General features: G+C 52.9%; 9 protein-coding genes and 1 non-coding gene across 10 annotated transcripts; 6 read left to right on the top strand and 4 right to left on the bottom strand.

Annotated features, from left to right (window-relative positions):
- Positions 1-919: 919 nt before the first annotated feature.
- J4E84_008420 (uncharacterized protein) lies at positions 920-2285 on the bottom strand (the record flags this gene model as incomplete). The annotated part of the gene is made up of 2 exons (XM_049390993.1): positions 920-2096; positions 2155-2285. 2 exons carry the CDS (start codon positions 2283-2285, stop codon positions 920-922), a joined length of 1308 nt encoding a protein of 435 aa, XP_049241335.1.
- Positions 2286-2925: 640 nt separating this feature from the next.
- On the top strand, positions 2926-4920 carry J4E84_008419 (uncharacterized protein; the record flags this gene model as incomplete). Its single annotated transcript, XM_049390992.1, has 6 exons — positions 2926-3074; positions 3123-3222; positions 3274-3557; positions 3613-3941; positions 3994-4254; positions 4304-4920. 6 exons carry the CDS (start codon positions 2926-2928, stop codon positions 4918-4920), a joined length of 1740 nt encoding a protein of 579 aa, XP_049241334.1.
- Positions 4921-7129: 2209 nt separating this feature from the next.
- Positions 7130-8917, top strand: J4E84_008418 (uncharacterized protein; the record flags this gene model as incomplete). Its single annotated transcript, XM_049390991.1, has 1 exon — positions 7130-8917. One exon carries the CDS (start codon positions 7130-7132, stop codon positions 8915-8917), a length of 1788 nt encoding a protein of 595 aa, XP_049241333.1.
- A 153-nt stretch (positions 8918-9070) lies between these two features.
- On the bottom strand, positions 9071-10426 carry J4E84_008417 (uncharacterized protein; the record flags this gene model as incomplete). Its single annotated transcript, XM_049390990.1, has 6 exons — positions 9071-9111; positions 9165-9305; positions 9354-9822; positions 9872-10052; positions 10103-10185; positions 10238-10426. The coding sequence occupies 6 exons, from the start codon at positions 10424-10426 to the stop codon at positions 9071-9073; spliced, it is 1104 nt and encodes a 367-aa protein (XP_049241332.1).
- Positions 10427-11626: 1200 nt separating this feature from the next.
- Positions 11627-13263, top strand: J4E84_008416 (uncharacterized protein; the record flags this gene model as incomplete). Its single annotated transcript, XM_049390989.1, has 2 exons — positions 11627-12952; positions 13015-13263. 2 exons carry the CDS (start codon positions 11627-11629, stop codon positions 13261-13263), a joined length of 1575 nt encoding a protein of 524 aa, XP_049241331.1.
- A 520-nt stretch (positions 13264-13783) lies between these two features.
- Positions 13784-14983, top strand: J4E84_008415 (uncharacterized protein; the record flags this gene model as incomplete). The annotated part of the gene is made up of 1 exon (XM_049390988.1): positions 13784-14983. One exon carries the CDS (start codon positions 13784-13786, stop codon positions 14981-14983), a length of 1200 nt encoding a protein of 399 aa, XP_049241330.1.
- Positions 14984-15136: 153 nt separating this feature from the next.
- J4E84_008414 lies at positions 15137-15227 on the top strand. The gene has a single exon. It is a non-coding gene; the product is annotated as a tRNA-Thr (tRNA).
- Positions 15228-17649: 2422 nt separating this feature from the next.
- On the top strand, positions 17650-19390 carry J4E84_008413 (uncharacterized protein; the record flags this gene model as incomplete). The annotated part of the gene is made up of 4 exons (XM_049390987.1): positions 17650-17793; positions 17855-17951; positions 18002-18894; positions 18947-19390. The coding sequence occupies 4 exons, from the start codon at positions 17650-17652 to the stop codon at positions 19388-19390; spliced, it is 1578 nt and encodes a 525-aa protein (XP_049241329.1).
- A 165-nt stretch (positions 19391-19555) lies between these two features.
- On the bottom strand, positions 19556-22410 carry J4E84_008412 (uncharacterized protein; the record flags this gene model as incomplete). Its single annotated transcript, XM_049390986.1, has 2 exons — positions 19556-20555; positions 21893-22410. The coding sequence occupies 2 exons, from the start codon at positions 22408-22410 to the stop codon at positions 19556-19558; spliced, it is 1518 nt and encodes a 505-aa protein (XP_049241328.1).
- A 1196-nt stretch (positions 22411-23606) lies between these two features.
- Positions 23607-25180, bottom strand: J4E84_008411 (uncharacterized protein; the record flags this gene model as incomplete). The annotated part of the gene is made up of 3 exons (XM_049390985.1): positions 23607-24285; positions 24343-25035; positions 25113-25180. 3 exons carry the CDS (start codon positions 25178-25180, stop codon positions 23607-23609), a joined length of 1440 nt encoding a protein of 479 aa, XP_049241327.1.
- Positions 25181-25226: the final 46 nt, after the last annotated feature.

Genomic DNA, 25226 nt, shown 5'->3' with positions numbered 1-25226 from the left:
TGAAGCAGGCAGTTAAGGATCTTCAAATATAGCTTCATCAGCCGTTGACAGTTGAGCAAATAGTTCAGCCCGACTAGCTACCTGCGTCCATCTAGAATGATTTTCTTCAACCCCCTATGCGTGATGTGGCTGCGCTCGTGACAAAGCGACCCAAGGTAGAGCTTTACCTTCTAAATAGAAGGTTACGATACTAGAGCACAATCTCAATGACCAGCCCGAACCAGTAACAGACCGCAGTCTTGAGTAAAAGTCGCACTCTATTCATCTGAAACTTGCAATACAAAAAACATGCAAAATATAAATACTACTTCGTCATCAATCAAACAGACAATGTGAAGTCTTAATTACGGCTATCATAACTAAGATAACACAGGATGAAAACATGATTTTATTAGCAAGAACCAATAGACTCCAAACAAATAGATAAGCCATCTGAAACAGAAGGTTGTGACACGCAAAATGCGCTTCTGCAGCTATTTATTCTCAGGCCTCGCTGTCGGCAACCCTAGCAATGATGCGTTTCGAAGCGCGACTCAAGATGCGCGGGTTCAGCACCTCAAAAAGATGAAAACACCCGTATAACGATCATTTTCAATGACGTTACAGCTGTATGAAAGGACACCATGTATTCAGTCCAGCACAGTAAAGCGATGATCTATCTATGGCAAGCGGATTGTAGCAACCGCAGGTTCAATCACATTAAGAAATGTCACGCATTCCGAGTGTGGTGACGAGCGAAATCATATGTGAACGTTCCATTCCATTTGCTATCGTACAGATGCTTCCTTCCTAACCCCGTATTCACGTTACTCATGTTGGTATAATCATCCCCTATAATCCCATCCCCATCGACAGTGTTAATCCAATACGCCGTGTCTATGCTTTGTATCCAATGCAGGTCAAGCGTGATGGCACGCGTTTATGCATGCAGTGTCTCCTTGAAGCCACTGTCCGCATCCGCAGTCTTGCCGTCCTCGTTGAACTCCCAGGCCAGGAACTTCCAGTTGAGCTCGCTCGGTCGCCAGAAGAGGCCTTTCTTCAGTCCGCTGCCCGCTGAGGAAGAGTCGCCCGGTCCGTCTGCTGTTATGCCGCCGGTGTGAGGCATGCGCTTGCCGAAGATGCAGCGCCGGAAGCGCGAGTGTAGGATGGCCATAGAGCACATGACGCAGGGCTCGTTGGTGAGGTAGATGTCGAGATCTACGCACAGGTAGCCGCTGGATGAGAGGTTGTCCTTTTCGTAGTATAGCTTCTCGAGACCGGTGAGGGGGTTGTCGCAGAAGAGGGAGCGGTCGAGGAGTGCAGGGTCGGTGCCGGCAGCACGCAGCCGCTTCTTCGCAACCATGGCGATGGCGCGGTGGACAGCGTGAGCCATGACATTGCCAGTGCCGGTGGGCGGTTCAGCGGTGCCGGTGAAAGACCTCCAGCGGCAGTCGCCTGCAACCGCGACGATCTCTGGCTGGTTCCTGGTGCGGTCAACCACGACGACGCCGATCTTCTCACCCAGACACTGATCCGATATCTGCTGGCCGGCCGCTCGGGCGAGAGCCAGCCAGTTGCCTGCCTCGGGTTGTAGTTCCTCCTGGTTGCGTTGTACGAGGCTCGGATGGGGGCCGTAGGGGTTGGTGTTCTTGTACGAGATGGGCCAGTACTTGTCGCTCCAGTCGTCAGCCTGCTGCTGGGAGATGGGCGCCAGGGCCGGCACGGTTACGTAGAGGATCCGAGGGAGCGCAGTCTTGGGGCCGTCGAAAGGCGGGCAGGTCCGTATCAGAGCCGCGAGGTTGGCGTGGGGCATATGGCGCGTGGGACACAGCAGGAAGTAGCGGACTAGATCAAAATCTTTAGCATCAGCCTCTCCATGAGCAGCCTCACTGCCAGCATCGACTGAGGACGGGGACGCGGAAAGGGAAGCGGGGGTCGCCGGTGTTAGTGGGGAAGATGGTAGTTCTGAGGCAGGAGCATCTTCGTTACCCCTGGGGAGCCTTGCAGGCGGATAGAACTGTTTCTGCAGGTGCGGCGGCAGGTACTTGAACTGCACCACGCGGCGCAGGTGAGAGATCTCCGACGTCTTGAAGTCGGGCAACGCTGCTTGCACGGCACTGCGAGCGGGCGACGTTAGCAGAGATCAAGCGGGTGCCCCACGAGTGAAGGCCTCACTCCTTGATAACGTTGGCAAACTTGGCCGGCACCTCGACGACATAGACGGTGTGCGTCTCCAGGCTGGCGCGCACCTCGTCCTTGGTGCGGAGGGGGACCAGATGGCCTGCGAGAGGCGGTGGGCTGCTCATAGCATCGCCTGGTGGGGGAGTCAGTGCTGAGGGCAGCTAAAAGGCTACTATGCGTCGTATAGGCGTTGGCTAAGAGGCTGGCGGTGGGATGTTGGTAAGTCGGAGCGTGAAGCCTGCGCAAAGACAACAAAAGTCTCAGGGTCCAGCGGGGCGAGCCTGCTTAACTCCGGTTGACCCTTCCTCTTTCATCCAACATCACCTCCTCGCTCCTCACCAGCCCTCATCACGTAGCAGCAACATGTCGCGACGAACCTCACCCATGGAGTGAAAAGGAAAGGGTAGGAGGTGTCTCGGGGTAAGGCGCGCAGCTCCCGACTCATGGGCGCGCCTCCCCGCATCACGTTGCAGCGAAGGAGCGCCAATCTTCACCCAATATGGGGCCCCGCATCATCTCCTCCCGATGATTCGGTAAACATCATCCAAACGCCTCTTGAGAGGACCTCAACCCCAGCATCCAAATCTGCCGATATGCATGGCGTTGTAGCTCAAGCCCGCTACCGCTCATCCCGTTGTCAGAATGCCCCGGCCAAGAGCCCACGGCATGGTGCCCCACTGCAGTATATGTGTAGTGATATGAGATGCAGGCCTCGCCCGTCTTGTCTTCATTCTCGATCCAACTTGTCGTCTGGATAAGGCAGTCATGGACAGCAAGACGGGAGCTACCCATATCGAAACCGCCCACGGTCGCGACGCCCACATCGTGTCCATCGACCAGGAAGCCAATGAGGACGTCCATCATGTCAAGCTGTCATGGAGGTCCTGGATGGTCGTCTTCTGCTGTTGCTTCGCGTACGTTGCGCGCAACCCTTTTCAGGACCTTGCTGACTCCCAATGTAGCGTCATGTCTCAAGTTTTTGTGGTAGTGGCTGCAGGATCAGTACTGTCGTTCATCATCCGCGAGCTTGGAGAACCTGCAATTGCAAGCTGGATCATTCAGGTACAGCAGACCTAAGAAAAGACTTTAACACCGAATTCTGATACTCTATAGGGCCCACTCCTCATGCAATCAGTTCTCTCACCTCCCGTCGGTCGCCTGTCTGATGTCTTGGATCGCAAGCTTTTCGCCACCATACCTCCACTGATCGCATGCATTGGTTCCATCATCTGCGCCAAAGCTACGAGCATGTCTATGTTGATTGGAGGCGGTATCCTCATCGGCACGACACTTGCAACCATCTCCATCGTCCAGTCTATCCCATCCGAAATTCTGCCTTTGAAGTATCGACCTCTAGCGAACGGACTTGCAGGCGTTGCCGGCGTATTGGGCGGAACGTAAGTAGACACTTCCCGTGGGTAGATGCATTTGACACGTAATAACTCTGCGCAGTGTCGGTAGTCTAGCAGCCGGTGCAGTTACCAACCTAAGTGCTTCCGGCTGGCGCTACATCTTCTGGATCCAAGTCGGCCTACACGGCATCACATCGCTTGGTCTATTCGCATTCTACTGGCCAAAGAAACGCACTGACTATCCACGTATGGGCTACAAAGAGTGGATGTGGGCTTGCGACCCCGTTGGCTCCCTTCTTCTCGTTGCTGCTGCTACCTTGATGCTTTTGGCGCTCAACTGGGCAGGAGGCGCGTACCCGTGGAGCAACCCGCATGTATGCGCCAACCTAGTTGTTGGCATTGTTCTCTTCATCGCCTTTTGTCTCTATGGTAAACTACCCTTAGGTACCTTAAGTTTGAGTCAAAAGCTGACATGGTACAGAATGGAAGGGCCGGTCTGATGGCATCGTCGCCCACGTCTTCTTCTCCACTGGACCGAACTTCTGGCTGTCGACTTTCGCCTTTGCTATCGAGGGATGGATCTACTATTCTGCCATCAACGCCGTTACACCCCAGCTAATCTTGAACGTTGGATTCGAAGACAACGCATGGGATATTGCCATCCGGCAACTGTCCTACAAGATCGCATCGATCTTCACTTCGCTAGCGGTAACGTGGTATGCGACGAGGTTCAAAGACATGAGTAAGATACACTGCATTCTTCTTCACACCCTCCACTAACATCCCCCCAGAAACCCCTCTAGCAGCCACCTTCGCCATCATGTTCATAGCCTCAATCTGCTTCGCATTCATCCGCCCCGGCTGGGCCACCGAACAAATCATCTTCACCGCTCTAACAGGTATCGGCTGCGCAGGCCCCCTCACACTTCTAGTCGCATGCATCCAATTCACAGCCCCCCACGCCTTCCTCTCCACCGCCACCGGCCTCGCCTTCTCCGCACGAGCCATCGGTGGCGCTTTCGGCACTGCCGTCATCTACGCCATCGTAAACTCGCGCGTCGCTTCTCACCTTGCTGGCGACGTCAGCTCTGCCGCTATCGCTGCGGGTTTACCCGAGTCTTCTGTGCCTGCGCTTCTTAAAGGTATGAAAGGGAGCTCGGCGTCTAAGTTCAGAGGCGCGGGTGTACCCGGTGTGAATGAAACTATCATCACGGCTGCATGGAACGCAAGCCATTGGTCGTATGCGCGTGCGTATAGACTGGGTTACTGGAGCGTAGTGCCGTTCGTTGCGCTCGCGACCATTGCTGTGCTTTCGATGAAGGGTATCAAACATCTCATGACCGAGCATGTCGAAGCGACTGTTGAGCGGGAAAGCGATGACGAAGGGAAGGGGTTGGGTAAAGCTTAGATGACCAAGACGCTGATATACACATCAATACACAAGATCCATAGTCCTGGATCCCGTATGTAACATACAATACAACATGATTCCTCTGTCCATCATCTCATCCCACCTTCCCTCCCGATCACGCTCCCACCAACACTGGCACCAACACCCCCTAAGATCTCCATGAACCGACTCTTCTTCTCTTTCTTCTCTGCCCTTCTCAATCCAAACCCCTGTGTTCCTTGCAGTTCGAAGAGTCGGTCCCATTGCTCCAGCCAATCTACGCCTCGTGGTGGTGCGGGCTTGCGTTTTATCAGTGGAGCGAAGTGAGGGAGAGAGGGCGAGGAGGGGGATATATGGTAGGGGCGCTGGAGGAGGGGTGGTGGGGAGGGCGAGGGTGATGGGGAAGGAGATGGGGATGGAGATGGTGGGGGTCTAGGTGCTGGAGTGGTCGACCTGTGAGGGTATAGCGATGGCGATGATGCACGTAGTGTATGGTCTAGAAGAAAGGGCTTCTTTTTTGATGGGTGTGATTTCGGGAGAGGGGCGAAGGTAAGGTTACGGGTTGGATGCGAAGATGGTAGAGGTGTGCCGGGGCGGAGGGAGGGCGGTATGAAATCTAACGGTGAGGACGGTCGAGAGGTAGATGTAGAGGTTGGAGATGGACGCGAAAAGAATCGTGGTGGAGTTGTTGGGCGTCTTGATGGTTTCACTGGACGCTGGAAGTCGGCATTATCTGGTGGAGTAATGGACCTCAGGTGTCCAGAAGGAGTGCGCGCGGGACATTCCTCGATCAGTTCTTGTGGCGAGATTTGCTCTGGTGCTGGCGGAAGACGACCTAAACATTCGAGAACTAGATCTTTGGTGCTGGGCGCATGGGGTGGCTCTGGCGTCGGTGGCAGGGGCTTGTCAACATCTATGTCTGGAGTCAAAGATCTTGTAGAGGACCGGGGACTCCGCAGGTTCCGAGATCGTATGGTGAATTGTTCGTGATTCGGATTTTGTTCGGTCATGGTATGTATGGAGGGAATTCTGAGTTGCGGTGCGAGCTTGTTTGCCTGAGGTTGACGCTTTCCTGTCGATGGACGGTGCTTAGTATCGCGGATACTGGATGGCTTGTCCGTTCTCGAAGGGGTCGTTGCTTTGCCTAGATATTGCGCTGCCATAGCATTAAGTTCCGGGTCATCATCGATATTCCACTTCTTCCCTCCTAGGTCGTTAGCTCTCTCCATCTCTTCAAACACACCCGCCCTTCCATGCCTGTAACACACTCCGTCATCATGGATATGGTATTCACACCCCTTTACATCGCTAATCCCCGTCACAATGTCCTCCACGGAATTCCGTAGCATACCCAGCATTCTCCTATCATACGCAAACATCTTGTCCGTAACAAACTTTCGCAGTAGCGCCGACGCGTGCTTTTCCAAATACAGCATTTCAAGAATCTTTTGATCGAAAATTTGCGCGGGGTCAAGAATAGAAGCTAGCTTGTCGATGATGTAGTCCTGGAAGTTCGGTTGCGAGAACGCGGAGCCGACGATGTGTGCGTAGATCAAGTCGATGCAGGAGTTGAGTTGAAGAAATCGTTGGTCGGAGAACTTGACAATGCCAGTTGTGAGCCACTCTATATAGAGCCTGAAGCCTGCCGGATCTACATCTCCAAGTTGGATCGGCAGCAGAGGTCGATCATCACGTACTTGCTGTGGAAGGTAGATGCGAAGGTACGGTGAGCGTTCGGCTGTAGCGTAGTCGATTTCGATGTGTTCGGTGGGGCAGTGCTCCGAGAGGGTTGTTCGACCTGCAAGAACAAAAGTTATCGACTTCAAAGCTGATCTAGCCGAAGATATAGTGGTCTCGCGCTGCGAGGGCGTTGTATACATGCCGAGCGATGTGATATCGCGAAGATGAGAGAGACATAATGAGCGGGCTCTAAAGTTGGCGTCTTTGTCGTAACTTTGCTTTGGTTTGTTACTTCGATTCTGAATCACTTCCAGTCATGGCTAGGCGAGCGGTGACATCAGCGGTCAACGTGAGTGTTCGTTTGCTGGTAGTAACGTGACGAAACTGCCGATGACCAACAGTCGCGCGCTTCACACGAACGCTGCTCGATATGACCAAACCCTGTCCTTCGATACTGACAACTTACAAAGCCTTGCTTCCTGGTTGGACACTGATCACCGTACCATTGCGCACCCTTGAAAGATAGTGACATCCTCCACTCTTCGACATGGGAAACCTCTTTACCGACAAGATGTCGTCTTCAGAACAGCGCGACATCCAAAGGAGGCTCGAGCGCGGCAGCATGCCTCCGCGCATACCAAAAGGCTTTCCGGGAGTCAATCCAGAAGGTTACCTACATCACGGAACACCACGATCGTCGCAATCCCGTAGCAGTGTCCCGGCTAGTCCAAGAAGCCAAAAGCCCAGAAACGTCGACCGCATTTTCGATGGAAGTGATCATATCAGCGATACAGGTCGCAAATTTCGCCGGCGACCAAGCATCGAGGCACGCACAAGGAAGAGCGATTATCATACGCTGCTTGAAGGCGGGAGCCTGTGGAGTGACGATGAAGTCATCGATGATGTTGACGCGGACGTGCAAGGACCAGTGGAGTCAGAGCTTGTGAAAGAAGAGTCATCCAACAGAGCCCAGGTACAACTGGCACTGCCAATACCAAATGCGGCTGTAGATGCACCGAGACAGTCAATGATCAGCGTACTATATGGCCGTCAGAACCCGGATTCTTGGTACTTGACACGGCGCTTGGCCCGGTTGTCTGCTGTCAACGTTGATACCGAATTCGATTCGACCACTCTGCTCAGACGCCGAAACATCGACGCTGATGCAGCGGAACTTCACCAACTATGGCGGCGCACCGGTGTTATCCCCACCCGCTATCGTGACGTCAACTTCGATCCCGACGGTATCAACCCGCAGCACACATGGATCGCATGCTGGCCGCTGATCAACGCAGCGATACACGGCTATATGATAGATGATGTCGAATTCGTTGACCGCGTGATGGACCTGCTCGAAGAGAAAATAGTCAAGGGCGTACGACCGGATATCGATACAATCTCGCACATCTTTGGCGGAAAGAGACACAACATGCCGAAAGCTCTTGGCCGCTTTTTGGTGGATCGATGGCTCGACTCAGCGGCGGAAGGATTTGGCGACGTCGACCCGTCAGACTTGCCGCAGCCGTTCCTCTGTTCCGCGCTTGAGACAGCTATGCAACGCCTCTCAAGCGACAAAAGATCGCCACCGCTGCTGAACTGTCAGTATCATACGCATGCAACATCCGAGGAGTGCTACAAGCAGAGAATTGCACCCGAGGAAGCAAAAAGACAACAACGCTACAAGTACCGTCGCGAGAAAGCGAGTCGCGAAGCTGAGCAGGTCGCTGCAGATTCTATTGAATGTGGCATTATGGCGGTGGACTGGGAAGGGCGAAGACTTGAGCAACACAGGAGGCAGCGCGACGAAAGTGATGCTTCTCTTCCTGCTTTCGATGACAGGATTGAACGCTCAAGGGAAGTGCAAGAGGCGGAACACTCAGATGGGCTTGATGTGCTGGGGGATGTCGATGCGAGGAACCGCCTCAACGTGAAATCCTCGTCGTCGTCGTCGTCAATGTTCGGCACGGCGCAAGCTGACGGCCCCGTTGACGAGGTGAAGTTTGCGCCACCACCACACGAGCCACCGCCTATGCCGCCATCGCCAAACGCACGCATCGAACGTGATGACAGCACTGTTGAAGGCGATCACACCTATGGGGCACTTTTGAGAAATCAGCAAATTCAGTTCTCGTTGTTTGACGGCGCGATGCAAGCTGTGAAGATCGAGGGGGATAGTGAGTCAATCGCGTTGGGCGCACCTGCCATGCCGCGAGACTCAGACGCGCACGCACGGACCGTCTCAGGGGAGAGTCCACGCCGAATAGAGCGCAGAACATGCCCCGGATCAATTCCGGAGTCGAGATCTGGTATTCTAGATAAGGCTGATGCCGCGTAGCTAACATGTCTGGATTTTGCGAGCCCGATCTAGTCTTGGTTAGAGAGCGCGTGTTTGTCACAAGACAGAATGTGCGAAACTGGGTGTTTGATTGCTAGGTGTTTATGATAATGTACTTGGTTTCAACGCGGTCTTTGGACGTTTTCGAATTGCTCAGAAGATGGCGGTGCCGTTGACGTGTGAGCTCACTCCGCCTATGATGCTGTTAGCGATTGCAAGAGCTTATTAATTTAGGTGTTCAACGTACCTGGGCAGTTAGCAGGCGCAGAGGTGAAGAAGAAGAACCATCTGTTCTTCTCGCGGCACGTTTGCGCAAGCTTCTCGAGATCCAACATCTCGCCCAGCGGCATTCCCCAAAGGGCGAGGATGTACTCGTGGAGGTGGTAGCCTGCCGATATTAGTCTCTATAGCTTGATCGTTCCTTCTAGCAACGTACTCTCATGTGTCGGCCAAGCCTCAAACGCCGGTGCATCACCAGCAACAGACGCGAAGTAGCTATCATGCAGCCAATCCAAAATCTTCTCTTCCTGGCTCACACCCGCATACCGCTGACCATCCTCACCATCCTTACCACTACCATGTCGAAGAGCAGCCTTGCTTCGATCTTCATCACTCTTGCTGTCGTAGGCCTCCTTCCATCCGCTGCGGATGAACAGCATATCTCCAGGCTTGATGTCACCGCCTTGAGCCGCGGGGCGGATATCGATTCCCTGGTCTTGGCCGCATTGATAAAGGTCCTGCCACGAGATGGGGTAGTAGTCGTAGGGGTCGTAGTTGATGCCCTTCTTGTGTGCGTAGCCCCGGTAGTCTAGAAGGATACCGCGTCCTGCGATGCCGTGCTCGGCCCAGTGGTGGATGGAGCATTTGTGGTTCGCGTTTGGGCCGGCGATATCGCTGCCTTTCGTCTGTGATGAGTGTAAGCTAGCGTTCGCCGTATGGGGCTTCCATACATACGCCATTGTAGAACGATCCACTGGGAATATGAGCGAAGTGTCGGAAGCCATCCCATTGCGTGCCAGACTGGGTGTTCATATGATACACATCGTCGTAGGCAATGCCCTCAGCCAGCGTCTTAATCTCATGCTGAAAAACCTCGCGACCAAACGCGGGAACATTCGGCACGTTGAGAGGCAGGCTACCTCGCGGTTAGCAATAACACATTAAAAGGATCATGAAACCACGGACTTAACAGGTACAATTTCACCCGTTCGTATCTCCCTCGCAGCCGCTGCGACACGTGTGGGCGTTAGGAGATTGAGGCGGCCGATCTACATCTGATCAGTTCGGCCCGCAACTAGATTAGACTTCGGTCAAACATACGTAGTCGCTGTCACCCCAAACCCAAGCAGCCTCCGGAGGCGCCCCGGGAATCTGAGGCAATTCCTTCCTTGTCGGAAATTTAGTGCTATCTGGATCCCATGGTATGGTTGTTGCCGTCTTATTCATGGTGAGAAAATCTTTGATCTGCGTCAAGCGCTGACTGGCTGTCGAGATCTTGGGGTCGGTCATGTTGGTGAGGCAGCGGCGATCGGGCTTTGTCGGTGTTTGATATGGGAGTTGCGGGTTTTGCAACGTGTGAACCGTTGTTCTTTCAAGGTTTCCCCAGAATATCAACGATGTGTCGAGCTGTTATGACGTTTACCCCGCATTTCTTGGAATGCTGGTGGAGCCGCTCGGGCACCGAGGCATTTTGTGGGGTCGTGGCTCCTCCGCCCTGACTACCGGCGACCGACTCGATCGTCCAACATCACGATATTCCATCAATCTTGTGCTGGTGTAGCGTACTCCACGATGTTATTGCTCTTAAAGATGTTTGTATGAGTAGAGCTGAGATGGCCATGTGGCGCTAGCATAGATTGATTGTTGGTGGAATTATTGAAGTGGATGACGTAAGGCGGCTAATCACCACTCTAGCCGTAGCGTTTCCAGAATCCCAAGATTGCCACCTGGATCATTCTTGGCCAAAAGCTTGTCGTCTGGTCAAGCAAGTCTTGTTCACTGCATAGAGTCTTGTCTCGAACATCAAAGTTCGTCGAGCATAGATGCAGACGATGATGCCAGGGAAAAGACGCAGTGTCTATTGGGTAATCCCTAGATATACTTGTAGTGTCAACAGCATCAGGGCACGCACTAAGCTTTGACCGTCTCATCGCCCACCACGCTTCCGGGATCATGGCTAGATCGGCAGGTGGTTAGTCTCGTTGATGTACGATGGAGCGGTGCGTACTATACCCATAGACTTCGACTATCAACCCAACACCACTCGGGTAAACCTGTCAACCATCAAAGCACCGTGAGCCTTACTTACTTCGTCGCACACGCTCATAACCTTCTCGGTCTGTCAAAGTCCGAGCCGTTGATCCAGACATAAGCTCGTACTTCCCGCGGTCGATGGGCGCATCACGAGCACTTCCCTCCCATCGATTTAGCCGGTTGCTATCAGGACCTCCTGCCAGGGCTATTGGCTACAACAAGCTCGCATCAGCACAGCTCACAGAGGCACGGATGCATCGGTGCATCCTTCTAGTGCGCGCAAAGCTGTTGGAGGGATAATTCTAGTCCGTTGCGCCGTTGGGCCGGGTCCCGCTGGTGTCGTTCGCGTCGCGTTAACGAAGGCATATAAACGTCTACCCCAGACTTGTACCCCAGATTGTAGCTCATCCCCAGATCTCTTCTTTTCTCCATCTTTTCACCCATTGACCTTGCGACATGGCTTCCGCGGACGAGAAGCCGACCGCCATCGGCATGGAGCATGTGTCCGACACTTCGATTGACCATGCCGTGGCATATGAGGAGGGCAAGGAGGCTGGCCTAAGCGAGGCTCACATCTGCACCGAGGCAGACAGCAAACGCATTCTGCGCAAGACCGACATTTGGATGTTGTCGCTCCTTTGCATGGTGTACTTCCTGCAATCCGCCGACAAGGGAATCATCGGATTGACGGCCGTCTATGGTCTGAAGGAGGATGCCCATCTCAAGGGCAACGACTACTCAAACATCGGCAACATCGGATACTATGCGCAACTCGGTGTGCAGCCTTTGGCCGCATGGATCCTCGTCAAGCTGCGATACCGCCACGTCCTTCCCGTCATCATCACATGTTGGGGTATTTCAGTTGCCGGTGGCCTCGGTGGTTCTAGGAATTACGCCGGGCTGCTGGCATCGCGATTCTTCCTCGGTGCCTTTGAGGCTATGGTCGTTCCCCTGTTCTCGATGATCACCATTGCCTTCTACAGGCGTTCCGAGCAGCCATTCCGCGTGGCTTGCTGGTACAGCTGCTATGGTCTTAGCACCGTTCTCAGTTCACCCATCGTTTACGGTTTCGCGCAGATAAACTCGTCCTCGCTATACCGCTACCAGATGGTGTATCTCTTCTTCGGGCTCTTGACTATCGTAATTGGTCTTATTACCTACTGGTGGGCCCACGATAGCCCCGGCGAGGCTCGATTCCTGACACCGGAGGATCGCTTGAAGGCTGTGGACCGAGTGAAGGCGAATCAACAGGGTATCGTCTCGCACAAGTTCAACTGGAGTCATGTCGCCGAGGCCTTGAGTGAACCCAAGTACTGGCTGTACATGATCATGGTCATCGCTGTCAATGCTGGTGCGTCGGTCTCTTCGGTCTTCGGCTCCATCATCCTGAAGAACCTGGCTGGATTCAGCTCAGACGAAGCTGTCTTGCTGAACATGCCTTTCGGAGCGCTTCAGGTCGTTTCCATTCTTGGTGCATCGTGGCTCGCATACCGTTTCAAGCGCAAGTCGCCATTCTTCCTCGGCCTCGTTACCATCGTCATTGTCGGTGTTGCTCTCTTGGTTGCGCTCCCGAAAACTCCGGACAACAAGGGTGGCCTGCTCGCAGGCTATTATCTTATTGCCTTCGTGTACGCCATTAACCCTCTGCTCATCTCTTGGATGGGCTCCAACTGCGCCGGACAAACCAAGAAGGCCATCTACTACACGTCTTTCAACGCTGGAAACTCCGTAGGCAACATCATTACCCCGTACATCTTCGATTCGAAGTTCCAACCGCAATACGTAAGTATCTTATCCCTGTCACATGCTCAGCCAAGAGTCCCTCGCTAATAAGTCGTTTTTAGGTCAATGCTCTCAAGGGCATCTTGATAATCTGGTGCATCCTCTGGGGAGTCGTTGTCGCTCAAGTCGTTCTTATCACCTGGATGCAGAAGAAGAAGTGCGACCAGCGTGAGGCGGCCGGTCTTCCTAGGAACCCCATCGATTACTCGATGAGCGGCCATTTCCATGAGGCAGGTGCTGAGGTCCATGGAGAGAATGGTCTACAAGACATGACAGACAAGGAGAATATTTACTTCCAGTACTTGTTGTAGATGCGATTAGAGCTCTGTAAACCCTTGTTCGTTTTTCCGTGGTAGATACCAATGCATGAGTTTGGTCAATCAGAATGGCCCATTTTGAGTGTATCTGGCGTCTCGTCGATTCGGTAATCTTCGTCGTTCATTTCCAGTACAGTGGTGTGGAGGTTCTCGAGTTTTGCAATGTCATGAAGTGCGAAGGGCAGTATCGACTTTGATAAGGCGTGGGGCATGCCCAGGTGTATGGGCGGCGAGCTCGATTCAGGACACTCGCTTATGTCAGCCGCACATGACTAGCTTGACGCGTCGCGTCATCCAACCCCTCGGCGTACTTTTGCAACAACAGCATGCCTTGGTGGTCACCAACGCCAATCTCCTTGACTAGGCGCCTAGACTACACACTTTCCACCTTTATCTCTTCGCTGTACGGATGATCACACGGTCGCAGCTAATTTTCGCCTGCTTCTTCGTCCCTTGTATCTCAATCCTCCTACTACCGCTTCTATACGCCCGTCTACGGCAACCAGCAGATTCGATGCCTGCACGAGTATCACCAGACGAAGTAGCATCTGCGCTTCTTTCGGAGAAGGGACTAGAACTCCAATCTCTGCAGACCATCCAGTCGTTATGGGCAGGCTACGGCGAGATATGTCGCGTGTTCGCTAATCCGATAGGCTCGCCAGATTCGACGAAATCCTACGTACTCAAACTCGTAAACCCCCCACCGACGAAGGCAGGCGATGAAGGCCATACCCGGAAGATCCTGAGCTATCAGATAGAACAATACTTCTACAGCCACCTCGCACCCCAAATGCCAGCAACTTTGCCGGTCGCCGAATGCGTCGCTAGCATCAACAGGCACAACACGGACGGCACCTCGATGACTGCGATGTTATTGAGCGATCTGAAACAACAATATCCTGTGGCTGGAGAGAAGCGCGACGTGTTGACAACGACCCAAGCTCATGCCGCGCTGGACTGGCTTTCTGGCTTTCATGGCTTCTGGTGGACCCGCGTCAAGTCTTTAGACTCTGCGTCTCTGGTCCTACCACCGCTCGAGGAAGTACAACGTTATGGACAGGCCTCGTCGAACAAATCGGTGTGGCTCAATGGCGGATATACCTATCTTGCGACGCGTCGCAAGGAGTACGATACTCTGGCGAAGGATTACGACGCCGAGTGGAACGAGCCACTCACGGACTGGGTCGATGGCGAAGACCTCTCCATCTCTGAGATAGCGGCAGCGTTCCTCTCACCGAATGCATCCGGTCGGTCACCAATCGAAGCATACCAAACTCTGATCCATGGTGATGTCAAGTCTGAAAACATGTTTACCAGCAAGTCCGGTGAAGAGGTCGCGTTCTACGACTTCCAGTACACTGGTCTTGGCCTGGGCGTCTGCGATCTCGCCAAGTTCTTCACATGCTCCGTTCCGCTAAGCATGCTCGTTGCCGACTCGCATATCCCGCGGGAGCTACCCATGCAAGAAGGCGAAAAGCAGCTGTTGCAGCGATACTGGGAAAGGTTGAGAGAGACCGGCAAACAAGAGTACAACTGGTCGATCTTCGTGCGACATTGGGAGACGGCGCTCGTAGACTGGCTCCGCTTTCAGGCCAGCTGGGGCTTCTGGGGGAATACCGAATGGTTGGAGGCTAGGGTGCGGAGTATACTGAAGGATCAAGAGTGGAGGAATGCGTTGATCAGTAATGTGGATAAGGCGAGTATCCGCAAGTAGGTGGTTTCAGCGCAGAAGGTCCACTCCGCTCGCCGTCCCAACAGCGTTTGTACCTTATTCGCCACAAACGTCGCTCGCGCTGGCGCTGGACACCCCTCCTCGCTATCAATAGGCCTATATATGATCTGCAAACCCATCTTCGGTAATAAGTCGGCTCAAATGGCCAAGTGGTAAGGCGTCGCACTCGTAGCTCGTTTCAGACGACGATATGCGAAGATCGCCAGTTCAATCCTGGCTTTGAGCTTGTTCAATCCTTTTTGTTTCCTCTCCTTTCTTTTTGCCGCGATATTCACTAGAGAGACGCATTAGACAGTCCCTCACGTGCACAGCAGAAGGTCCCTCCTGGATTCTCCCGGCAGTACTTCAGCTGACACGGCTGAGGTAGATGGTTGGGTATCGCCCACCCCGGCCTGCATACTGCGGCTTATGTAAAAAGCCCCGCAGCCGAAGGTCAATAAACGTTGCGAAACCAAGGAAAAGTTTCTACAGCCTGGTCGACTTTTACGATGGCATTTTACTTCTCACGACAGCTTTGATCCCACATCGTCCCAATGCCCCGACGCATGCCGATACAACACCACTCCAGCCAGTTTTCCTCATTCGGTACATCAAGTCCACTCGAACAGCCGCCTTGCGAGTGCATAGATGGCGTAGCACTGGATTGGTCCGGTCGCGGGACGTCTCATGTCGATTATCACAAGTCCGAGATTCTCCCTCTCGTCCAGGGTGAGTTCCTCGGACATGGCATGCAAGGTGGGGTGTACGAAACCAGTTGTAGTGGGGTCAAGCTCGCCTGGAAGCGCAAATATTGCCGTCGAAAGATAGACAAAAGAGAGAGACGCGAGATCAAGATTATCAAGAAACTCTCCCATCACCACATCATCCGCCTGATGGGGGCATACACACACGGCCCGTTCCTCGGGCTATTGCTGTGGCCTGTTGCAACCTGCGACCTTGCCACTCTACTTGAAGACGTAGACTGGCTGGTTATGCGAACGTCTTTCTGGAGCAAATTGAAAATCGAGCCGCTAGAAGACGAGACTGAGCATGAACACGATCGCAAAGCACGGCTACACGCACTTGGAATCCCAATCCAGGGCCAGGCTATCTCAACCTCTCCGGCGGCAACGTTTCTCAAACAAACCATCGGCTGCATAGCAAGTGCAGTAACATTTCTTCATGCATCCGATATCAAGCATAAAGATTTGAAGCCATCCAATATCCTACTGTCCCGACATGGGCTATGGCTGACCGACTTTGGCACGGCAGCAGACTTCTCAGTACTCACCACCAGCGTTTCCGAAAATGGCGAGCGAGGTACACCGAAATACTTTGCGCCAGAAGTCGCGAGTTTCGCACCTAGTGGACGTTCGGCAGACATATTTTCGTTCGGATGCATTATGTTCGAGATCATAACACTGTACATGAGACACGAATTGCAAGTCAGCCAGAGACTTCGGAAATCAAAAGACCGATCTTTCCAGTCGAATCTCAGTCACATCGTTGGATGGTTTGAGGAAGACGTGTGGATAGGTTCAACGGCCGCCGACGACAATCTCCTCGGTCTGGTGCGATGGATGATAGAAGAAGAAGAAGCTGCGCGTCCAACCGCTCAGGTCGTCGAGGAAGAAGTTGCCCTTATAAACGGCTTGGGCCTCGCTCTTTGTGCACAACATGCTCGTCCACGGGATATGGGCGCCTATCGGACGTGCTGCTCTCCAAATATATCTGCCGATCGAAATACTACAGTGCCACCGACTCTCAAGTTCGAAGCCACTATCGACATCACGCATGGGACGACCTACTTGATGTCACGTCCTCGTCCGATATGCACCGTCTATCTGAGACACTCGGGTGGAGATCTTGTTGAGAGTGTTCACATGTTCCTCGTAAGTGCCTCCAGGTGAACTCGTCGTAGAAGCGTTACTGAGCAGCAGCCTCTCAGGACAGAACTCATCGAAGATCTCATGTGATCATCGACTCAGCACCGTACGAAGTAACCAGCATATATGGGCACGATATCGGTGCGTACGTAGTCCTTCGGCCAGGCTTAGAATGGTCTAGTCCAATGACACAACCGCTGCCAAAGACAAAAGAACGGAGGATGATGCCCGTGTTTTGGCTAGCCAGTTTTGCAGACGCGCAGTATCATGAGTCTCTGAGCGTGCACAGGGTGTCATGAGAGCGAACCTCCTGGGGCGTACTACGAAGGACGTCAAATCTCATTCCAAGAGTGTTGCCAACATTTCGGAGTGCTGGTCAGGCTGTGGCACGTGAGATCAGCCCAAGGCTGCCAGCTAGTGCCATCTCGTGGAACACCAACACCAGCTGGTACCCGATTACCCAGCAACAAGGACGTATGTTACTGGTCAATCTGATATTATCCATCCCTTACCGCCAACCAATCATCTTAACTCTAATAATCCATGCAGCCGGCTCGTGTAGTCCGCATGGCGTATCAGCGTTGTGATAAGCGCTAGCGGCGTGCAGGGTCTTGGCGCCCTTGCATATCCCACCCTGCAGACATGCTGACACAGCGGGGTCTCAAAATATTATGGTATTGTGTCACGTTACCTGCGCGACGTCTCTAGCGTGTACATATATGGCTTACCGAGGCCCCCTCACGCGGAAGATGCGATGCCCTCGCATCAGCCACCGCACTTATCATGGACCAGCTATGGAATTTCGTCCGGAGTAGCGCATCGAAGGAAACCGTTGCATCTCTGTTCGCAATATGGATCCTGTACTGGCTCGCCATCGGTGTGTATAGGGTGTATTTCCACCCTCTAGCACACATTCCTGGGCCAAAGGTACGTGCTAGAGGACAACGTGTTCTAGGAAAGACTTAAAAGCCTGACTAACGCTGTGTAGTTGGCCGCGTTCACATTTTGGTACGAGTTCTACTATGAGATCTATCCGCACAAATTCCAGTACTTGTGGAAGATCAAGCAGCTACATGAAGAATACGGTGCGCCATGAACACTATTGTCTGCCTTACGGCTCTGACCGCAGTAACAGGGCCCATCATACGGATCAATCCTCTTCAGGTCCATATCCATGATGCAGACTACTTCGATACGATCTACGCGTCCGGCATGAGTCACAAACGCGATCGTTGTAGTTGGTCGTTTCACACCGGTGCAAAGTCTTGGGAAGGCGCGATACTGGACACTATAGACCATGACTTGCATAAAATGCGACGAAACGCCCTAGCGCCTTTCTTCAGCAAGCGCTCGGTCCAAGCTCTCGAAGAGCTCGTCGTGAACAACACCAAAAAGCTTATGGATCGTTTCGCAGGCGAACTCGAAAAGACAGACCCCAGAGCCGGTGTCGTGAACCTGAACGACGCATACGCCGCTTTCACCATGGACACCATTTCCGAGTACTGTTTCGGCGAATCGATCAAAGCCCTAGACCACGACGATTACGCTAAAATCTGGCTCAAAGTTATGCACGACGGGATTCAGATTGAGCCATTTGCGCGCCAATTCCCTACTATCATGAACTTCATGCTCGATCTTCCGCCAAAAGTTGTCGAGAAACTAAGCCCCGGGGTAGCCACAGTGAACACCTTCAGTCTCAGGACGCTAGGCAGAATCGAACGCATTATGAACTTTGAGGACGGCGATGGCGATACGAAGAATCTGAGGCGCACGATATTTCATGATGTACGAGATGATGTTGGTTGCAAACTTCCGGAGAAAGAGAAACATCCTAAGCGGTTGACGGCGGATGCTAGTGTTATCCTTGGTGCGGGGACGGAGACGACGGCAAGGACTTTGGCGGTTACCACCTACTACTTGATCAAGAACTCGGAAGTTGGAGAGAAATTGAGACAGGAACTGAAGACTGTGATGCCAACGGTAGATCATGAAGTCTCACTACCCCAGTTAGAAGCTCTGCCATACCTGGTAAGCCGTACACTCCATGCAAGAAACCAAACGATGCTAACCAGCATCTCAGACCGCAGTAATAAACGAAGGCCTCCGCACCGCCCACGGCGTCTCCTCCCGCCAACCCCGCATCCCCACTGGCGAATCCCTTTCATACGGCCCCTACACCCTCCCCCGCGGCACCCCCATCATGCAATCCTCCTACCTCCTCCACACCGACCCTGCCATCTACCCCGACCCATTCGCCTTCCGTCCGGAGCGGTGGATACAAAACCCCAAACTTACGCGCTACCTTTTTGCTTTCGGGCGCGGGAGCCGAAACTGTCTGGGTATGAATCTTGCTACGTCGGAATTGTATACGGGGCTTGCGATGATTTGGCGGAGGTTTCGGATGGAGGTGTGGGATACGGTTGAGAGTAGGGATGTGCTGACGAGTAATGATTGTTTTTTGGGGATGCCGGATTTGGGGGGTGAGGGGATTAAGGTTAGGGTTGTTGGGGTGGTGGAGGGGTGATGAGGGCCCTTGGGGATGCGTTGAGGGTGTATTGTGGTGAGTCGTGTACGGCATGGTGCAGTATAAGTGACAAAGATCTCAATTCATGTACGTTCTTATGCTATCCAGTATATCTCCCTCAAACTCATCATACACATCTCTACTTTTTCCATTCCTCCAGACCTCTCAGACAGCATTAAACCCCTCGCAACCACCATCATACGTACGATAACTCGGCGGCCTTGCAAGTTCCGAAGGTGTCCACTCGGGAAGTTCGTAAGTCGGCAGCTGCTCATCCACCGTCGACTGCACCGTATTCGGTGGCGTGACTACACTCCTCTGGCGCCTGAACCCTCTCTTCCAACGTCCCTTCACCGCATCCCATCCCTTACCCGGCGCCATGGTGATAGTTTTCCACATAGCCTCACGGCTACGTTTAGCAGAAGCCCACATCTGTGGCACATTATGGTGCAACGCAGCTGCCACAATCACTATATAGACTAGGAGAATGAAGACGAATATGAGAGTCGGAATAGCACCAAGTGTCCCCCAGAGTATCAGGCAAATTTCCAGCGTCGGATACGTCGTTCGTACTCTATCTTCCACATAGTCGATGACAGCAGGTGGGATGTTGGCGCCGTGGATATAGTATCCAATCCTACCGAGATACACACTCATCCTCCAGATATCGAGTAGGCTGTCGTCATAGTGACACTCGCCAAGCGCAAAGTAGTCCCGATCGATATCAAACGTCTTTGATGACATTCTCAGCGTCTTCGGGTTCTTGACGCGCTTCAATCTGACAGGCTCGTCGTTATACAGTAACCCCGGCAGGACCTCACTGAAACAGTGGCCGTGCTTGCAGTCCTCGGACTTTTGTTTGGAGCGATACGGGGTTGCGTCGTTGAAGATGGCTTTTCGCAGCGTTTTTGGGTACGAGATGTACCAGGGTGTTGTGAAAGCGAAGAGGCCAGGTCGGCCGCGCGGGTCGTAGGCGAGTGTGCCGTTGGTGTATGCGATGGTGAAGTAGATGTGGGCATCTCCATCGTCTCCATGACAGTCGGTGTCGTACATGGTATCGATGGTGATGCCTTCAATTTTACCTTCCCTTGAACTGATTTCGCCGGGAATGTGGCGGGGGAATGTGCGTTCGGGTTGGTGCTCGTTGCTGGACCAGATGTTGTGACTGTAACTGTTAGCGATGAGATTTAGAGAGTGTTTAGCATGACAGGGGGTTCACGCACTATGACGCTGGTTCATTTGTTGGTGAAGATATAAGCGTTGGTGTGCTGAGTTTGGGGTCATGCAGTGTCAATGCAGGGACTGAGGTTGAGATTACGACTGGGCCATGACCAGTTTTGAAAGGAATCTTGTAGGTGGAAGTCGGTGTGGAAATCGTTGGCATTGAGGTTGAAACGGACGCAAGTCCACGAGTGCCGAGAGCAGTTGCCGTTGGAGAGGAAGTCGCGACGATGCCACCTGTTAGTGTTGAAAGAAGCACAAATTTTGCTGCTGGAGACATCATCTTGAAATGCTTTCTGTCTGGATAGTTGATGCGGAGGGTGCGTATCTATGATGAGATGGAGGATGTTGCTTTAGCAGTTGGAGGCATTTATAAAAATCGTACCTAGAGAGCAGCCTAGAGACTGCAGTCTGCAACCAAAGTTTATCGTCATCCTAACCATGGAATTGAAATCTTTCTCATTTTCGCGCAGGGCGCAGTCGACTTCCACGTGGTTTCGCTACCAAAAGACCACCTCCTGCCAACCTTGGGAGCCAACTCAGTCCACCCACGGCCCAGCCTCATCGATCCCCAAAACATCTATGCCGCATAGAAACAAGAAGAACACTACACCGAAAAACGTGCAAAGAACCATGAAAGCAAGGAAAAGAACTATCCAAACGCCGCCTTCGACTCTGCATGCGTATGCGCAGAGGGCGATGATGGCTACAAGCGTGTGGATTAAGGCTATGATTGCGATCGCGAGAATCGTATACCAGAAGCTCGTTGACAGGATGGTTTCGAATGCATGGCACATCGCGGACTTGGGGTGGCGGTGTTGAGGTACGACGTTGCAAAGTGTGTGTAAAGGTTGAGAGTGGGTATAGAGGTTTTAGGACGAAGTTAGGTAATATGCCACTCAGTCTAGGAATTTCATAGCGCTGAGCTTGTAAGCCCTTTATTTCATTTTTAAATACACGTTTGCTAAACTCTAAGCAAATTGCGCAATCAACGTGCCTAAAGTTTGATGTACGACGCTAGCAATCGTCTTATGTCAACTCATATATGCATCTTACTTGCACCTACACGCTTTGTCGCTGTAGTGTAAGACGCTTTGATGCGCAAACACCTGACTTTGATTATGAGCAAACTGCCACTAGCTTCTAGTGGATCATCCAAGCGATAAAGAAGAGAAGTAGGCCAACATGATAATAAGGAAACTTCAAACTAAGGCGATGTTAGGTTGTACGACGAAGGCGTCTAGCATCCCTCGTTAGAAGAGGTCCATAGTCGCAACTCACATCTCAGAGCCCTCCTTCATCTCTTCAACCCTTACTTCCACCTTCTCTTCACCACCATCCTCACCCTTGTATCTCTCCTCTCCCCCTTCCGCTCCCTCGCCCAAAAACCCCGTCTTCGCATCAACCCTCCCCTCCTCCTTCACCTCCTTCTCCCCATTCACAGCCTTCTCCTCCCAAGCCAGCCTCCCCTTCTCGACATCCCTCCTCCCCCCGTTCTCCACCATACTCCAAAACTCCCTCTCCTTCCTCCTCAAATCAACCTCCATAAGCGCCGCACCCAGTATATACAACCCCGCGGTCGTCATTTGCAGACCCGTCAGATGCCCATTAAGCCTGTAGTTCAACCCCAGATACACAGTCTGCAGCACGACTTGCGTGACACCGAGCACGCGGCACCAACGCGAGTAGCGGCGGTGTTGTTTGACATCGTTGGTGGTGGACATGCTGCTATTGCTGGAGTTGGTCTGGGAATCGGATTGGGATAGATGGGCTTGCGATTGGTCCAAGTTGTCGGGCATGCTTAACCGGTGGTGTTGGGTGGTGTGGACGGAGTAGATGTGGAAAGCGTAGCCGGTGAAGAGGAGATATAGGTGGTCGTATATTGTTTTACTGGGAGTGAGTCCCACAATGCAAAAGACGTACACGATGACTGAATACCTCATTCAATAATGTAATGGACGAGATGACAAAGACTGAGGGAACTGATGGTGCGTTGGAACGTGAGACTCAATTCGAGAGGTGGATAGAGCGGGGCGAAGACAGGTCATTATTATAGACAATGATGATGATGGTGGGTGGCCTAATTAGTGTTAGTAGCCGTTTCTTCCGAGTGCAGACACACTTGACTAGCCTGTGGCGAAGGACTCGGAATGGGATCCGGGGAGTATGTTCGTTCCCATTCGCACGTCAGTGCCGTCTTCCGAACTTGGCGTGCGATGCTTGGAGTGCTTAGCCCGTACATCCATCAACTACCCGTGCCATCGCGGTAGTACACAGATGTTAGAACATGAAAGGCGTCCACTTACCTCCCTCCGGCCCCGCGTACACCGACCCACTCAAAGTACCCAGATTGATATTCCCTCCAAATAACCCAAGATGATAGCATAGCGCATTGACACACTCACCACAAACCTCCGAATCCAGCTCCTCACGCCTACCACCACTCATCACCATTCCTCCCAAGCAATCTCCAGCATCCACCAGAATACCGTGGCACATACATATTTCAAGAAACATTCGAAAACTAATCCTAGAAGAGGCACCCCGCATGCTCTCCAAAGGAAGCCTTGTGGTGCGCAATAGCGAAGGCGATAGATAACCTCCGCGATGCTTACGAGGAGCATTTTCAATACGATGGCGATGACGATGTACCAGGAGAAGTAGTATGCTGCTTCGGAGAGGAAGGTGGAGAGATGGGACGTCAGTGTAGAAAGGCGTGAGGGAGGTGTTGGGACGATGGGTTCGGGTTTGTGAGACATTGCGTTGTGGCCTGGTGTGGTGGTGGTGGTAGTGGCGGGGAGTTGGTAGATGGTGTGAGGTTGGGCCATGTCAAGATTGCATGTGTGGAAGTGGTTGGAAGTGGTTGGAAGGGGCAGAGGATTTGGGAGGTGTTGAAGAAGTATTGTTGTTAGATTCATCTCTCGTACACGTACCATGGTTGACTGATTTAGTTGCAGTCCAACCGCATACCGCCTATTCGGCAGCTGGCGGGTATCTAGTATGCCAAGTCCCGTTCCGTCTCCTTCTCCTCTCCATTGGTCCTCGATGCGAACGCTGGATGGTCAGCAAACACGTCGTCGACGTCCTGTGCCGAAGCAGCAGCAGCTTGATCGACGTCAATCGAAGGCTGATTAACGGCTTCAGCTGAAGGATAATCACTGAGTCCATTCAGGTCCTCATCTGCAAGCTGGCGTAGATATCCCTCCATTTCTTCCACATCATACTCTTGCTTTGGTGATGGCGGATCATTAGGGTTTCTGTACTTCGTCCGCAAGGTTTCTGACATGTCAAATGTGTTCCCGGACGCAAGATCGACAGTCCAATTGTCCATAGCTTGGTTTGCGAAATTATCGGCTGCGATGTTGCCTGGATTGACGTCGTGGGCCTTGACCCAGGTGATCTTGGTCTTGGCGCCGGCCTTTTCGCGTTCTCGTATCCTCGCCAGGATGGGTTGTATGATTTCCTTGTTCATGACATCTTTGCCATGAGAATTCTTCCAGCCCTTTTTCTCCCAGCCTGGGACCCATTGTGTGAGACAGTCGCGAGAATATCTGGAGTCGCTGATGATCTCCATGTCGCGGTCGATGGGAACGTGGTCGATCGCGCGAGATATTGCGACTAATTCGGCTCGGTTGTTGGTCTGGAGATCACCCCTTAGAGGTTCCTTAACGTTCCTGCATTGATATTAGTGGGCTGTCTCTCGTACAGAACATGCTGGGCACCACACGAACCTGGGATCTTGTGGGCCGAAGTAGACACCACAACCGGCTTTGGCGCCAGCATTGCCATTGCCCCGCGAACCGCCGTCAGTGTATACCACAACGGGGCTTTTGGCGTCTCCAATGGGCTGTCTCTTCCTTTTGCCAAGTTCCGCCTCCGTCTTCTCTCTGATCCTGCCTGTTAGCTCGTCGAGCTTGATATTCGGGTCGAAACCGTCTACTGCGTCTGGCGGAAGGGGGCCGTACCCGGGCTCAATCCTGGCTTCCTGGTGATCTGGAATCAATGCCGGTGGTGCGTTCTCCTTCTTTTGTCGCTTGGGCGCACTCTCTGATATCTCCCTACTCCTGTCCAGATTGCCTGTCGCCGACGGAGACCCAGACGCAGAAAGATCTCCTCGTAGGCTTATGGGTGCACTAGAACGTCCATTGGGGCCGTAGACGTATTCCTCAGCCTCCGTTCGGGTCTTGAAGCCCTGTTGGAGTCCACCACTGTAGCCCTTGACTTGGGCCTCTGTGTTCGGCCAATCCGTATAGATGCCCGGTTTGCGCCCGACCTTTACTCCGTAGTAGTTCCACTTCCCCATTCTTCCCTCTTCGTTGACACGAGTGTCAGGGTAGTCGTCCCAGGGCGGAAATGGGCGTACAAACGTTACGTGCGATCGAGACAATGGGCTTGTAAAGCGGGTTCGGCGGTCGTTCGAGTGCCTAATCGTGTCAATTAGAGACCAAAGTTACAAAGTGATGACAAGTCGCGTTGTCGAGCACTCGCAATAAGAACATACCGTACGCTGGTCCTAACAGAAGGAAATATGACGCGCTGCGTGAAGTTTCGCCAGGCGCCAAGTCGCATGCAGCGCTTTCTCGTTGAAAGGGGATGGCGATTCTACTTGGATTCG

The sequence above is a fragment of the Alternaria hordeiaustralica genome (assembly GCF_023758085.1).
Source record: "Alternaria hordeiaustralica strain BMP 2776 chromosome Unknown scaffold_21, whole genome shotgun sequence".
NCBI lineage: Eukaryota > Fungi > Ascomycota > Dothideomycetes > Pleosporales > Pleosporaceae > Alternaria > Alternaria hordeiaustralica.
The sequence above is the reverse complement of the archived record's forward strand: the minus strand, read 5'-3'. Positions and strand labels throughout refer to the sequence as shown.